This window comes from Perognathus longimembris, chromosome 7, assembly GCF_023159225.1.
Source record: "Perognathus longimembris pacificus isolate PPM17 chromosome 7, ASM2315922v1, whole genome shotgun sequence".
Lineage (NCBI taxonomy): Eukaryota > Metazoa > Chordata > Mammalia > Rodentia > Heteromyidae > Perognathus > Perognathus longimembris.
Window position 1 is genome coordinate 206,202 of NC_063167.1, and position 15,429 is coordinate 221,630.

Below are 15,429 nucleotides of genomic sequence, written 5' to 3' on the forward strand. Positions count from 1 at the left end.
TCAGCCTGGTGCGCAGGCAGGGCAGGCAGCCTGCATGACCCCACCCTGCCCACCCACAGGATCCCCGGACCCCTGTGCCAATGTGACCTGCAGCTATGGCAGTACCTGTGCACGCTCACCCGATGGGCAGACTGCCTCGTGTTTGTGTCCTGCGACTTGCCACGGGGCTCCTGAGGGCACTGTGTGTGGTAGTGATGGCATTAACTACTCTAGCGAGTGCCAGCTGCGACACCATGCCTGCACCCGCCAAGAACACATCTTCAGGAAATTCAGTGGTCCCTGTGGTAAGTGCCACGCTCTTTGAGACTCCTCTGTAGGTCACTCCTCCTGTGAATGTGGTGACAGCCCTGACTCTCACCTTCCCGTGCAGACCCCTGCCAGGGTCTGCTGGCCGACTTGAGCCGCCTCTGCCGCGTGGACCCTCACACACGGCGCCCTGAGATGCTCCTGCGTCCAGAGAGCTGCCCTTCCCAGCAGGCGCCTGTGTGTGGGGATGACGGGGTCACCTACGAGAACGACTGTGTCATGGACCGTACCATAGCTGCCCGTGGCCTGCTCGTCCAGAAAGCGCATGCAGGCCAGTGCCAGCCTCGAGGTGTGTGGCTCCCAGGGAGAGCAGTGGTTCTGCCACAATAGGACTCAAGAGGCCCCCACAACGCCTGCCCTCCCTGTGTACAGCGTGTCCTCACTCAGCACCTCCTTCGGGTCTCTTGCGCGTGGTGGGCGGCTGAAAGGGTGCTTTGGCCTCTCTGACCTCCTTGCTTCCCCCTAGAGCGGTGTGCGGAGGCCTGCCAGTTCAATGCTGTGTGTCTATCCCGCCATGGACGCCCCCATTGCTCCTGTGACCAGGTCATCTGTGATGGAGCCTATAGACCTGTGTGTGCCCAGGATGGGCGCACCTATGACAACGACTGTTGGCGCCAGCAGGCTGAGTGCCGGCAGCAGCGCGCCATCCCCCCTAAGCACCAGGGCCCATGTGGTGAGCACACCCCAGGCCCGTGCTGGGAGTGGTCGGTCCTGCATCAGCCCTTACCCACCGTCATATGCCATCTTCATCCCTCATGATGTGACTCCTGGGGTTCTCCCCTGGGGGGTGGGTGGAGGCTTTGAAGACGGTACCTGGGGAAGTTGTGGGGCAGAGGGAGACCTGCACTTGGCCACTGTCTCCCCTGCAAGTCCTCTGGTCTACCTGTTCCATATGGCATGGGGTACAATCTACTTGGGTGGGCAGAAATATACATGGCTTTGGGGATTCCTTGTTCTTGCTCTTGGGACACACACAGCCTACAGCCCCCTTAGGGGGTGGAATTTCATTTGGGTGCTGAAGGGCCAATGGAAGATGGAGGAAGCTGGACAGTAGCCAGTGGGTCCTTTCGAGGCTGCAGCTGCTGTAGTCCTGCCTGCCTCTGTGTCCATCTTGATTGGTGCTCTGTCCATCTTTCTGGTCTTCCTTTCTATGTCTGTCTCTTCTTGGTCTTTCCTTCCCTCTTGGCCCCGCCTCTTGTGTCTTCCAGCCTGACCTGCTGGCAGGATGAGGTGCCGCGCCTGTCTGCCAGGAGCCCACAGCCCGAGGTCTGCCCCTGGCGTGGCTGGTGGGGGGTGGCTCACTGCTGCCTGGCCTTGTGGTCCTCAGAGCAAGTGGACAGACACCTCCTCCCCACTGCAGTCTTGGGTGTGACTCTGGGGTGCAGTGTCCCCCAACCCATGGAGAAAGCGCCCCCTATATGTGTTGGGGGTATCCTGGGGCTGCTGGCCATCAGGGACCAGTGGCCCACTGTGGGCAGTCAGAAGACTCTTGTGTCCCCCATCTACCTCTGTCATGTGTCTGTCCCTTTCTCTGCTGTGTCCTATGCATCTGGCTCTTCCTCTGTCATCCCAACCCAGAGAGGGGCTGCTGCGGGGGTGGTGGGGGTGGCAGGGGCTTTGTCCACAGCTGGGGGAGCATCTGGGCTGAGGGCCACATTTTCCTCAGCCCAGGCCCCGTCCCCGTGCCGTGGGGTGCAGTGTGCGTTTGGGGCAACGTGTACTGTGAGGAATGGGGAAGCTGTGTGCGAGTGCCAGCAGGTGTGCCCAGGCGTCTACGATCCTGTGTGTGGCAGCGATGGCGTCACCTATGGCAGCATGTGCGAGCTAGAGGCTATGGCCTGCACCCTCGGGCGGGAGATCCGGGTGGCCCGCAAAGGTCCCTGTGGTCAGTAGTGGGCAAGTGGGTCTGGGGGTAGGGAGTTTAGCTTCCGTTCAGGATGGTGATGGAGCCCTCTCCCCAGACCGATGTGGGCAGTGCCGCTTTGGAGCCCTCTGTGAGGTGGAGACTGGGCGCTGTGTCTGTCCCTCCGAATGTGTGGCCTCTGCCCAACCCGTGTGTGGTTCAGATGGGCGCACATATGCCAGCGAGTGCAACCTGCATGTCCATGCCTGTACACACCAGATCAGCCTGCATGTGGCCTCTCCTGGGCACTGCCGTGAGTGGGATCCTGGGGCTGGGTAGGAGGGGGGTCCCATGACTTTCCTAGCCAGGGTCTGCTGATCCCTGCCTCAACCCATCTCCCACAGAGACCTGTGGAGACACAGTGTGTGCCTTTGGGGCAGTGTGCTCTTCTGGACAGTGCGTATGTCCTCGGTGTGAGCGCCCCCCGCCTGGCCCTGTATGCGGTAGCGATGGCATCACCTATGGCAGTGTGTGTGAACTGCAGGAAGCTGCCTGCCAGCAGCAGACACACATTGAGGAAGCCCGGCCGGGGCCATGTGAACAGAGTAGGTTTGGGCAGTGCAGGGTTGTTGCTGGGCACCAGCCTCGGATGGAGAACCGGGGTAACTCCTCTCTCCTCTGCAGCCGAGTGTGGCTCGGGAGGCTCTGGCTCTGGGGAGGACAATGAGTGTGAGCAGGAGCTCTGCGTGCAGCGTGGTGGCATCTGGGATGAGGACTCGGAGGATGGGCCATGTGTCTGTGACTTTAGCTGCCAGAGTGTCCTGAGGAGCCCGGTAAGCTCCCTGGTTCCAGGTGGTGGTGAGGGAAGGGGCGGAGGCTGCGCTCACTTACACCGCTCCTCTAGGTGTGTGGCTCAGATGGTGTCACCTACGACACAGAGTGTGACCTGAAGAAGGCCAGGTGCGAGTCACAGCGGGAACTGTATGTGGCTGTTCAAGGAGCCTGCCGCGGTAAGTGAGCACCGTACCGTACCACACCACACCACACTGCACAGCATACATCTGGAGGGGTACTGGCTGGGTACTGAGGAAGCGGATGCTGCTGTTGATCCAGTAAATACATCACATTTGCCACAAAATTGTGTACATGCATGTTAATGTGTGCGTTCATACGTGTTCATGCGTTCCTTCACATGTGTGTGCTCTTGTAGAGAAACGTAGGTGCATGCATGCACCCGTGTTCACGTGTATTTTAAAAACATACTTAAGGGGATCTGGTTGCGTGTGCCTGAGGCTGGATGTCCATGAAGTTGGAGTATTCTGTGTATGTGTAGTCTCTGTTTTGTGGATTCTGGATCCTGCATTTACAGCCATGTTCTGTTGTGTGATGTATCAGCCTCTCCTGTAACCTCAAACACAGCTTCTCAGACCTTCGTGGGAGTTGGTGTCAAGAGGACTGAGTAGTGAGGGAGAAGCAAAGTAACTGGGCTCAGTGTGGAAATTTTGCACTGCATCAAGTCTTGAACCCTATGCCTCTTCTTATAGGTACCACATTGGCCCCATTTTTGCCTGAGGCCCTAACACACTGTACCCAGACACCATACGGCTGCTGCCAGGATAATGTCACTGCTGCCCGGGGTGTGGGCCTGGCTGGCTGCCCCAGTGAGTATTCAAGCCCAGTTCTGACCTTGCCCCCGTGGAGCTGTGCAGCTGTAATGGACTGGTGCTCCTTCCCTTTATAGGGACTTGCCAGTGCAACCCGCATGGCTCCTATGGGGGCACCTGTGACCCAGCCACAGGCCAGTGTTCCTGCCGGCCAGGTGTGGGTGGCCTCAGATGTGACCGATGTGAGCCTGGCTTCTGGAACTTCCGTGGCATTGTCACTAATGGCCAAAGTGGCTGTACTCGTGAGTGACTGAGCTCTAAGCACTCCTTCCTACCTGCTTTTGTTGCTCTGCTTGGGCCCTGGCCTGACCTTTGTCTTGACAGGGCTCCCTGTCAGCTGGGGATGCCTGTTCAGGTGCAAACGTCAGAGTCTTCCTTCCTTCCAGCCTGCAACTGTGACCCCCGGGGTGCTGTGCGGGATGACTGTGAGCAGATGACTGGACTGTGCTCCTGTAGGCCTGGTGTGGCTGGTCCCAAGTGCGGGCAGTGTCCAGGTGGTCAAGTCCTGGGCTCTGCTGGATGTGAGGCAGGTGAGGCCAGGGCCAGTGCTGACCCAGTGCTCTCGGTGTTGGAGGATGTGGGCCAAACCAGTAAGGGCTGTCCTGTGCCTACCCCAGATGCCTTGGCACCTGAGACCTGTGTGGAGATGCGCTGTGAGTTCGGTGCCTCCTGTGTGGAGGAGGGCGGTTCTGCTCATTGTATCTGTCCAGTCCTCCCTTGCCTGGAGGCCAGTGCCACCAAGGTGAGGGATGGAGCACGTGGAGGGCAGGGGGGTAGGGAGAGAGGTCTTGCCCGAGCACCTTTGCCCTGTGCTCCAGGTCTGTGGGTCAGACGGCGTCACCTATGGCAGTGAGTGCCAGATGAGGACCATCGCCTGCCGCCAGAGGCTGAACATCTCCACCCAGAGCCTTGGCCCCTGTCAGGGTGAGGCCCAGGAGCCACTACCCAGAACTGACTGGAAGGAAAGGCCCCACCTTGACTCTAGCCCCCTCCACCTGACTCCCCTTTCCTTGCAGAGGCTGCTGTTCCTGCCACTTATCCAACCTCGGTGACCGGAACCAGCCCAGGGCGTGTCTTGAGCAAGGCATGGCCACCTTCACCCAGCACCCTCCCGCGGGTTCCCAGCAGCACCCCCCATGCTTGGCCCACCCCTCCTCCAGCATCACTGCCTCAGACCACAGCTAGCTTCCCCAGGGCCACTGTGCAGCCCACACTGACTCTGCCACCCATAGCACCCTCCACTGTATCCAGTCTCGCCGTGTCTGCCTTTGGTGAATCCGGCAGTGCTGATGGGAGTGGTGATGAGGAGCTGAGTGGGGACCAGGAGGCCAGTGGGGGCGGCTCCAGGGGTAAGTAGGGGCCTCAGAGATGGGGTAGGACTCAGAGGCTTCCCCTCATAGAGGCTAGGCTCAGGCTGTGTACCTCCGCAGGCCTCGAGCCTCCTGATGGCAGCGGTGTGGTCACCCACGGGCTGTCTGTCGAAAGGGCTTCCTGCTACAACTCACCCTTGGGCTGCTGCTCAGATGGCAAAACACCTTCCCTGGATGCAGAGGGCTCCAACTGTCCTGGTAAGTGGGTGACCAGGACAAGGTGGAGCTTGAGAAGCAGCCTGGACACTCCAGGGTGCTGTCCTCACCCTTGGTAGCAGGTTGGTACAGAGTTGTGGGCTTTAGGCTTTGGCACACGCATGTGTGGGGGTGTGGAAGGTCAGCACATGCATGCATTCTGTGGTCTCAGCCCTTGAATGCTCATGTGTGCCCAGGACCCTGTACCTAATCCTTCTCTCTCCTTGCAAGCCAACCTGGGGCAACTGCTCCTAGGAGCCACTTGGTAACTGATGCCAGTCCTACCCTGGGGTCCCCACTGACTAACCACATGATCATCTGACTAACCTTTCCCTGTCCTATGTGGCTTGCTGTGGGGCCTGAGCCCATGGCTTCCAAGGAGGCTGGGCTGTGAGCAGGCCCTCACTGCCCCTTTTCCACAGCTACCAAGGCGTTCCAGGGAGTGCTGGAGCTTGAGGGGGTCGAGGGGCAGGAGCTGTTCTACACACCGGAAATGGCTGACCCCAAGTCAGAACTGTTTGGGGAGACTGCTAGGAGCATTGAGAGCACGGTATTGGGGCAAGGTGGTGGGGAAGTCCTCCTAGGAGGACCAGGAGGATTGACCCATGGGGACCAACTGACAGTTCTGGCAGTGCCTGGACATGCCCAGTGTTCTCACCCACTTTCTCTGCAGCTGGACGACTTGTTCCGGAACTCAGATGTTAAGAAGGACTACCGAAGTGTCCGTCTAAGGGACCTGGGGCCTGGCAGATCAGTGCGTGCCATTGTGGATGTACACTTTGACCCCAGTGAGGCCCCTTCCCAGGAGTTGGTGGGTGGGAGCTGCATGGTACCAGACCATACTCAGCACCCACCTTCTCTCAGCCACAGCCTATCAGGCACCCGATGTGGGCCGGGCCTTGCTCCGGCAGATCCAGGCATCCAGACGCCGGGCTTTGGTGGTGAGGAAACCTCTTCAGGAACATGTGCGATTCATGGACTTTGGTGAGTTCGGGCTGGGCTATGACTTGCCTGTCCCCACCCTCGCCTCCCCCCTCCCCGAACCCTGCCAGCCCTCTGTGTTCCCTGGTCCTTGGGGGACCTAACAGCTCCCTCACCCCACAGACTGGTTTCCAGCATTCTTCACGGGAGCTGCAACAGGAGCCACGGCTGCCGTGGCCACCGCCAGAGCAACCACTGTGGGCCGACTGCCCTCCTCTGCTGTGACCCCTCGTGTCTACCCCACTCACACTAGCCGGCCCGTTGGCAGGACCACAGCTCCCCCTACCACTCGCCGGCCCCCCACCACTGCCTCCAGCCGTGACAGGCCTCTGCCTCCAGGTCTCCATCAGCTGTCACTTCCCTGTGATTCCCAGCCCTGCCTCCATGGGGGGACCTGCCAGGACCAAGACTCCAGCAGGGGCTTTACCTGCAGCTGCCCTGCAGGCAGAGGAGGCACTGTCTGTGAAGAGGGTAAGGGTCATCTTCCCAGAGGGTAGGAAGGCAATGTGGGGAAGGACCTGGGATGAGCAGGGTCAGCTCACAGGACACTCCTCTAGCTAGTTCTTCTGCTCCCGCAGTGCTCCGCTCCTCTGTGCCAGCCTTTGGAGGCCACTCCTTTATTGCCTTCCCTACCCTGCGTGCCTACCACACACTCCGCCTGGCACTGGAATTCCGGGCTCTGGAGCCTCAGGGACTTCTGCTCTACAATGGCAATGCACGTGGCAAGGACTTCCTGGCACTGGCACTGCTAGGTGGTCGTGTACAGCTCAGGTAGGCAGAACAAAGGGCAGGGCATCTGAATATGAGCAGACCAGGTCCCAGGCCTTGTGAAAGCAGAGGGCATGTCTGTGTTGGGCCGTAGGTGGGATGGGGTGGGCTGGGCTAGCAATGGGTCCAGACCACCATTCTGAATACCTCTTGTCCCTAGGTTTGACACAGGTTCAGGGCCAGCAGTGCTGACCAGCTTGGTGCCAGTGGAACCTGGACAGTGGCACCGCCTAGAACTGTCTCGGCACTGGCGCCAGGGCACACTCTCGGTGGATGGTGAGACCCCTGTTGTGGGTGAGAGCCCCAGTGGCACCGATGGCCTCAACTTGGACACAGACCTCTTTGTGGGCGGCATCTCAAAGGACCAGGCTGCTGTGTGAGCAGGAGTTGGGTGATCCACCAAGAAGCTGACCCAGGCCCTGATCTCACTGTGGGATGGTGGGAGGGATGGTGATGGCTGTAACCTTGACCTCAACCCAGCCCCTGATCCTCCACTGGTTCCTGCTCCTCTTGTGTACAGCATGCTTTCAGGGGAGGGGGTGGTCTCTGAAGAGGGGCTGGGCTGGCTCTGACCTTCTGTTCTGACCCTTGACTTCAGCCCTGTGAGACTGGCAACCCCTGGAGCATAGAAAGTGGGGGGGGGGGGGTGAGGTTACCGTAGGTGGTTAGAGCCTACTGCTGACCCTGTATCCTCCTGGCACAGGGTGCTTGAGAGGACCTCTGTTGGTGTCGGCCTGAGGGGCTGCATCCGTCTACTGGACATTAACAACCAGCAGCTAGAGCTCAGCAACTGGCAGGGGATGGCCACCCGAAGCTCTGATGTGGGAGAGTGTGGGGACAACCCTTGTCTGCCTAGCCCCTGCCATGTCGGAGCTCCATGCCGGGCGCTGGGATCCGGCAGGTTCCACTGTCAGTGCCCGCCTGGCCGCTTTGGTGAGGGCCAGCCAGATGCTGAGGGAAACCAAGTGTTGCGGGCGGGGCCTTGTACCATTGAGGCCCTCATCCAATCTCCTTTTAGGTCCGACCTGTGCAGATGAAAAGAGCCCTTGCCAGCCGAACCCCTGCCATGGGGCAGCCTCCTGCCGTGTGCTGCCTAGGGGTGGGGCCAAATGCGAGTGCCCCCTGGGACGTGGGGGCGCCCTCTGCCAGACAGGTGGGGGCATGCATGGCTGTTGTGGGGAGGAGAAGGGTCAGAGTCGGATTCTTGGGTGGGCTTGTCCAGTTTGGGGTTGTGTTCAAGCTGGTGTTAGAGTTACATTCGGTTAGATGCTGGGTTGCAGTAGTGCAGGAGACCCAGGGGGTAGGGCCTCTAGTCTTGTGTGACCACTGTCCTGTCCTCCACAGTCTTGGAGAGGGATTCCAGCTCTCAGCCCTTCCTGGCTGACTTCAGTGGCTTCTCCTACCTGGAACTGAAAGGCTTGCACACCTTTGAGAGAGACCTGGGGTCAGTAGGGCAGGAGGGATGTGGGGGAGAAGCTACTCCATTGCCTATGGGACAGTGACACACAGCTATAACATTACATGGCCACAGGGAGAAGATGGAACTGGAGGTGGTGTTCTTGGCCCGTGACCCCAATGGCTTGCTCTTCTACAATGGGCAGAAGACGGATGGCAAGGGGGACTTTGTATCCCTGGCCCTGCGCGATGGGCACCTGGAGTTCCGCTACGATCTGGGCAAGGGGGCTGCAGTCATCAGGTGAGCAGGCACGAGTGGGCTGGGGGTCAGAATGGGTCCTGGCTCAAGAGGCCCAGGAGTGGGTCCTGGGCCTCTACCCAGGTGGACCACAGGGAGAACCTGGGATTGGTCCTGGGTGGGGACAAGGTTGTGGGCCCATGGCACTTGGACCCTGGATAGGTAGAGTCCAGAGCCTACTCATGGTGCCCCCTTGCAGGAGCAAGGAGCCCATAGCCCTAGGTACCTGGACCAGGGTCTCAGTGGAGCGAAATGGCCGCAAGGGTGCCCTTCGTGTGGGCGACGGGCCCCGTGTGCTGGGGGAGTCTCCAGTGAGTATCTGAGGCATGTGGATCGCCCCACCCTCTCCTGCCTGCTCCTGTTGCCTCCCTCCTCCTTCCCCAGGGGCTTGGCAGCCCCCCATGGTCACCTCTCACAGAACTGTTTTCTCTCGTCTGTCCTGTGTCTGGGTCTGTCTCCTCTCTGCCCCCCACTGCTCTCTGGCTCTTGCTCTGCAACCCCCCACCCGTTCTCCGGATGTCAGAAATCCCGCAAGGTACTGTCTGCCTCACCCAGCTCACCATCTCCTGTGCCCACCCCTAGCGTAGCTCCTTCCCACTAAGACCCACATCTTCCATTTCTGTGTGATTAACTCTGCCTCTTAGCTAGTGGGGGCTGGCTGTGGGGCATCGGGTAGTGGGCCCTCTGGTCTGGGATTTCAGCCTGTTACCATGGCCCCTCACCCCTCACCTCCAACAGGTGCCACACACCATGCTTAACCTCAAGGAGCCGCTCTATGTAGGGGGGGCTCCTGATTTCAGCAAGCTGGCTCGGGCTGCCGCAGTGTCATCTGGCTTCAATGGCGCCATGCAGCTGGTATGAGGGGTGCAGAGGGGCCTGCCAAGAGCTCTCCAAGGTGGAGGAAGGGCTGTTGTGGAGGGGGACTCTGTTCCAGGTGAGGTCCGTCTAAACAGGGAGGTTGAAGGCACTCCTCTTTCCCCCTGCAGATCTCCCTTAAAGGCCACCAGCTGCTGACACAGGAGCACATGCTGCAGGTGGTGGATGTCTCATCCTTTGCAGATCACCCTTGTACCCAAGCCTCAGGACACCCCTGCCTCAACGGGGCCTCATGTCTCCCAAAGGAAGCTGGCTATGAATGCCTGTGTCCTGGGGGCTTCTCAGGGCAACACTGTGAGAAGGGTGAGCATTGGTGGTACAGGGCTGAGGCTAGATGCAACCTGGAGACCACACCTGGGGCCTGCCTTATTCCACCTGTTTTCCAGGACTGGTTGAAAAATCTGCGGGGGACCTGGAGACACTGGCCTTTGATGGACAGACCTATATTGAGTTCCTCAATGCAGTGACGGAGAGGTAACTCATTGCCAGTGTCAGGCACCCATTCTACTGTCTGGTCTTGTCTATGCACACCATGCAGGGTGTGGATGCCCAACCCTTCACACCCCGACCCTCCCAACTCTGTGGCCAGGAAGAAAGGCCCAGTGTCCCTTTCAGTTCTACACCTTCTTCTCACATTTCTGTCTCTTTGTTCCCAAGTGAGCTGACCAATGAGATTCCTGCGTAAGTATTCCCTTGGCACACACCTAGAGCCCCACCCATCCTGCACTCCACTGTGGGTCCCACCCTACATAGAAGGAGATAAGGCCAGGATCTGCTTGTGCTGCCAGACTCAGCTTCCTAACTGGGCAGTGGGGACTGTCCTCCCCAGGACACTGGTTCTCCCCTCATCTATTCTCAGCAACTACTCCCTAACCACTGAAGCCCCAGTACAGTTGGGTATATGTGCCTTGGTGTGCACACACTCAACTGTGTCTGTTTACATGGACATGTTTTCCTGTGTGTACATGCATGTGTCTGTAAGAGCTGTGTGCGTGCATGTATGTGTAGGCAACAGCAGGTATATGGGGGATGTGAGTTTGTATGAATGTATATATGCAAGCATGTATGTCCAAATGTATGCACCTGCAGCCATGCATACGTGTGCACCCACATGTGTATATGATTTAGCGCTCCCAGGGCTGTTCCCAGCAGGTGACTCCTCATCTCCATTCCATGTCACTTATGCCTCACTTCTTGAATCCAGCCAGTCCAAGCCATGCCCTTAGTTGTGTCTTCCCATGAGTGTTGCACGTGTGTCACTGCTCAGATCTTTGGTGGGAGGGGCTGCTGATCCCCTGGGATCATGCTAGCTTCTCCTGCCACCCATGTTGACAAGGGAACATAAGCCTGCATCTCAGCCTTCTTTCCTCTGCTCACTGCTTCCCTTTCTTCCTGCTTCTAAGCCCTGAAACTCTGGATTCTGGGGCCCAGCACAGGTGAGCATGTGGCAGTGCCTGAGAGACCCCAGGCTGACCATCGCCTCTCTGTGTGCTTGCCTGTCTCTATGTGCTGCCATCTCTCTGATCATCTGTGCTCTCCCTCTGTCAGTCCTGTCTCTCACAGTTGATGTTGATCCACCTGGTCCCAGGCCCTACCACCATTTTCTGTGGCCTCTGTGGTCATGGCTTGTGCTACCTGTCTCCCTCCCCTCAGAGGCCCTGACCCAACCCTTTGCCCTCCAGTGAAAAAGCACTACAGAGCAACCACTTTGAATTGAGCCTGCGCACCGAGGCCACTCAGGGGCTGGTTCTGTGGAGCGGCAAGGCCACGGAGCGTTCAGACTATGTGGCACTGGCTATCGTGGATGGACGCCTGCAGCTGAGCTATGACCTGGGTTCCCAGCCCGTGGTGCTGCGCTCCACTGTGAGGGTCAACACCAATCGCTGGCTGCGGGTCAGGGCCCACAGGTCAGTGGGGCCCTGAAGAGAGTAACAGAATACCAGTGGCCTCAACTAAGCTCTGTGGGTGGAGAGGGGAGGAGAGAGGGACAAGAAGATGCAGGAGTGATTCTTGGTGTGACCCCTAGAGTATCACATCTACTGAGGCATGAGTGGAGGGGAGTGGGGCCTTGGGGTCTGGAGGAGGCCAGCAGGAGCCTGACAGTGGCCCTCGGGGTCTGGAGGAGGGGCCTGACTGACAGCCTTGCCTTACCCATGTGCTTAGGGAACAGAGGGAAGGTTCCCTTCAGGTGGGCAATGAAGCCCCTGTGACCGGCTCCTCACCTCTGGGAGCCACACAGCTGGACACAGATGGAACCCTGTGGCTTGGTGAGTGATTGGAGGGAATCTGGGGAAGGGGCACCAAGTGTCTCAGAATATCTAGGAACAGACCCATCCCCTGGGGCTAGCCCTTAATCAGCCCCTTAAGACAGCAGATGGGTTTTCCAAGGCATAGCTCTGTCCCATCGAGTTGACCCCTGCAGTGGTCAGCTATGGGGCCAGGAGAACGGAGCATGTGTATGGGCTGCTGGTGGGTGCCTGGTGCCAGGGGCTCCTCCACCTGTTGTATCACTGGATCACTCGGGGTGACCTCACTGACTATCCTGCAGGAGGCTTGCAGAAGCTGCCTGTGGGCCAGACCCTGCCCAAGGCCTACAGCACAGGCTTCGTGGGCTGCCTGCGGGACGTGGTGGTTGGCCTGCGCCGGCTTCATCTGCTGGAAGATGCTGTTACCAAGCCAGAGCTTCAGCCCTGTCCTGCCCCCTGACCTGGCACTGGAGCTCCCACCCTTCCTGCTGTAATTATTTTCTATTTTTGTAAACTTGTTGCTTTTTGATATGATTTTCTTGCCTGTATGTTGGCCAGAGAGACTGTTGGGCCAGCCTACCTTCCGTCCAGGCAGCTATTCTGTGGAGACAAACAGTGCCAAGGGACTCGAGGAGGCAGTGTGGCAGCCAGGAGCACTTAGCTTAGCAGGCAGCCTTAGATAATTCCAGGCCTTGTACTGTGCATCTGTGCCCGTCCATCTGTGATCCCTGTATCACTCACACCGCACTGGATGAGAGCTGTGTGCCAGAGTAGGAGGAGACAACTAGGCTTTGATATGGCGCTTCTTGGTTCCAACTTGAGCTCCTCCTTTCTTCCTGTGTATGCTTTGGGCTGGCCTTATCCAAGACTAGCCTGGACTCCACAGTCATGTGCCAGTACTGTGACTTAGAAATAATGTTAGCTTTGGGGTTACCCTCCACTTCCACTGATTTCCACCTCCACCAATTCTAGAGTACTGCAGGTAGAAGCCAGGCCCCAACTCATCGAAGGTGCCCTGAGTAGCCTTCAACTAGCCTTGCCCATACACCCCACCACCCTGGAAGTGAGTGTCTCCACCACATACTCCAGGCCCCATGAAGAGCATCAAAAGGAAGTGGACCCTTAGGTGTGATGTGGTTTACCTCCATTTCCTGCTTACGTGGGCAGCCAGCAGTATCCCTCTCAAGAATGGCTGCCCAGGCCTGGGCACTGAACATGTTCTTCATTTTTTTAATTTTTATTTTATTTGCCTGGAATGGCAAAGCTATTGTCTTCCTTGCCCTGGCCCCAGGGCAGCTGAGGGTCTCACAGCAACCCTCCAGGTCTGTTTTGAGTAGGGGTTGTCCTTCTCTGAGAATGACTGGGATGAGCTCAATCACGACTAAGGTCAAAGGGCAGAAATGCTAGAAATGCCTTAAATTCATAACATCTGTGCCCCCACTGCCTGCCCTGAATGCCTAGCCTAGTCATCTTGGGAACAAGACCAGATAAAGTTGGTAGGTGCAGCCTCCTCCTCCCTCTGCTGTGGGGAAGAGAAAGGCTTGGAGGGAGTTGCATGGTGTTTCATTACTAACTTCAGTATGTCTGTATCAAACACCATGAAATAAATCTGAAAATTTTACAAGAGGCTGTTTTCACCAGCTACCAGTCCCCAAGTTTCATGGGGCCTTATTCTTGGTGGGGGTGGAGGGCTGGAGCCCCAAGTGGTGACTGTGCATGTAGTTGTGCCCTGGGGGGGGGGCGGGGACAAGGGGAGGCGAAGGCTGCCATCTGATGGCCTGAGGGCAGCAGGGGTGCCATCTGGTTGCACAAGGTAGGGAGAGATTGAGTGTGCCGCTGGCTGCACTAAAGGCAGAACCAGGTAAGCAGGGTGGGTGGGCACATCTGAGTTGGGGACTGAAAGCAGCCCCTTCACCTTAGCTCATGGTCTACTGTCTCTGAGACCCTAACTAGGAAACCTTTACAAGGAGGTAGTGGATGGCCACTGGGACCCCATGGTGTACACACGAGAGCTCCCCAAAAAGATGCCACTTGCACCCCATGGTGTATACACGGGGTCTCCCCAAGGAGATGCCACTGGGGCTGGGGATATAGCCTAGTGGCAAGAGTGCCTGCCTCGGATACACGAGGCCCTAGGTTCGATTCCCCAGCACCACATATACAGAAAATGGCCAGAAGCGGCGCTGTGGCTCAAGTGGCGGAGTGCTAGCCTTGAGCGGGAAGAAGCCAGGGACAGTGCTCAGGCCCTGAGTCCAAGGCCCAGGACTGGCCAAAAAAAAAAAAAAAAAAAAAAAAAGCCAAGGAGATGCCACTGGCATGCCATGGTGTGTACATGGGTTCGCCCCGAGAAGATGGCCACTGGCACCCTGTAGGTGTGCATGTGGATGGTCCCAAGAAGATGGCCCTCTGGAGGAAGTCCAGGCTTTTTGCAAGGAGCTAGGGGAAAGGGAGACAGGCCAACAGGATGGCCCCTTCCTCAAACATATAACTTCTAAATGTGCTTTTTTGCTAGTTGTAATCTTAGATACGCAGAGGTCTGAGATCAGAATTGTGGTTCAAGAATCACCGAGGCATGTTGTGCACCAGTGACTCACCCCTGTAATCCTAGCTACTCGAGAGGCTGAGATCTGGGGATCATGGTTCAAAGCCAGCGCTGGCAGGAAAAAAAAAATCCCTGTGAAACTCTCCAATTAACCACCAGAAAACTGGAAGTGGCACTGTGCCTGAAAGTGGTAGACCACTAGCCTTGAGCTGCAAGAGCTCAGGGACAGCATCCAAGCCCTTCAAGTCCTACGACTGACAAAAAAAAAAGTCATCCAGGCAAAAAGTACAGATCCCATCTCAGCCAATAAAACCCAGCAGGGCCTGGTACGCACTTGCCATCCCAGCTCCATGAACACACAAGTAGGAAGACCATGCCAGCCTGGGCAAGACTCAAAAAAGAAGGACAATGAAAAGGACTAGCTGTATGGTTCAAGTGGTAAAGTGCTTGTCTAGCAAGCACAAGGCTTTGAGTTCAGAACTCAGTACGGGGGGGGGGGGGAGTGCTTTTTTGTGTTAACGACTTTTTTTTTTTTTTTGCTAGTCCTGGGACTTGAACTCAGGGTCTGGACACTGTCTCTGAACCTCTTTTGCTCAAGTATAGCAGTCTATCACTTGAACCACTTTCACAGCACCACTTTCAGCTTTTTCTGTTTATGTGGTACTGAGGAATAGAACCCAGGGCTTCATGCATGCCACCTAGGCAAGCATTCTACCACTAAGCCACATTCTCTGCCCCATGACCTCCTCTTTCCCCCACCAAAGAGAAAGGCATCTGTAAGCTCATACCCAAGTGGTCTCATGAGTCCATGAACTTTTTTTGTTTTAGTACCATTACTGGAGCCTTGAACTCAGGGACTGGGTACTGTCCCTTAGCTTTTTCTGCTCTACCACTTGAGCTATAGCTGCACTTTGGCTTTTTGGTGGTTAATTGAAGATAAGATTC

At 57.4% G+C, this 15,429-nt stretch overlaps 1 protein-coding gene across 3 annotated transcripts in view; it reads left to right on the forward strand.

Annotated features, from left to right (window-relative positions):
• Agrn (agrin) overlaps window positions 1-13,563 on the forward strand; it is a 34,939-nt gene extending 21,376 nt beyond the window's left edge. For 2 of the 3 annotated variants that reach the window (XM_048350033.1, XM_048350035.1), the window contains 33 exons: window positions 60-284; window positions 371-595; window positions 773-979; window positions 1,973-2,191; window positions 2,268-2,462; window positions 2,554-2,754; window positions 2,834-2,982; window positions 3,054-3,159; window positions 3,694-3,810; window positions 3,891-4,055; window positions 4,200-4,343; window positions 4,431-4,555; window positions 4,632-4,737; window positions 4,830-5,162; window positions 5,244-5,381; window positions 5,801-5,928; window positions 6,052-6,166; window positions 6,243-6,362; window positions 6,483-6,830; window positions 6,938-7,130; window positions 7,288-7,503; window positions 7,831-8,060; window positions 8,146-8,280; window positions 8,472-8,571; window positions 8,659-8,823; window positions 9,020-9,131; window positions 9,344-9,355; window positions 9,559-9,675; window positions 9,807-9,999; window positions 10,083-10,170; window positions 11,379-11,603; window positions 11,860-11,963; window positions 12,245-13,563. In XM_048350033.1, coding sequence (XP_048205990.1) covers window positions 60-284; window positions 371-595; window positions 773-979; window positions 1,973-2,191; window positions 2,268-2,462; window positions 2,554-2,754; window positions 2,834-2,982; window positions 3,054-3,159; window positions 3,694-3,810; window positions 3,891-4,055; window positions 4,200-4,343; window positions 4,431-4,555; window positions 4,632-4,737; window positions 4,830-5,162; window positions 5,244-5,381; window positions 5,801-5,928; window positions 6,052-6,166; window positions 6,243-6,362; window positions 6,483-6,830; window positions 6,938-7,130; window positions 7,288-7,503; window positions 7,831-8,060; window positions 8,146-8,280; window positions 8,472-8,571; window positions 8,659-8,823; window positions 9,020-9,131; window positions 9,344-9,355; window positions 9,559-9,675; window positions 9,807-9,999; window positions 10,083-10,170; window positions 11,379-11,603; window positions 11,860-11,963; window positions 12,245-12,402 — 5,414 coding nt within the window. In that variant the 3' untranslated portion in view covers window positions 12,403-13,563. The remainder of the gene's footprint in view (window positions 1-59; window positions 285-370; window positions 596-772; window positions 980-1,972; window positions 2,192-2,267; window positions 2,463-2,553; window positions 2,755-2,833; window positions 2,983-3,053; window positions 3,160-3,693; window positions 3,811-3,890; window positions 4,056-4,199; window positions 4,344-4,430; window positions 4,556-4,631; window positions 4,738-4,829; window positions 5,163-5,243; window positions 5,382-5,800; window positions 5,929-6,051; window positions 6,167-6,242; window positions 6,363-6,482; window positions 6,831-6,937; window positions 7,131-7,287; window positions 7,504-7,830; window positions 8,061-8,145; window positions 8,281-8,471; window positions 8,572-8,658; window positions 8,824-9,019; window positions 9,132-9,343; window positions 9,356-9,558; window positions 9,676-9,806; window positions 10,000-10,082; window positions 10,171-11,378; window positions 11,604-11,859; window positions 11,964-12,244) is intronic. The other variant, XM_048350034.1, reaches the window with a different exon arrangement.
• Window positions 13,564-15,429: the final 1,866 nt, after the last annotated feature.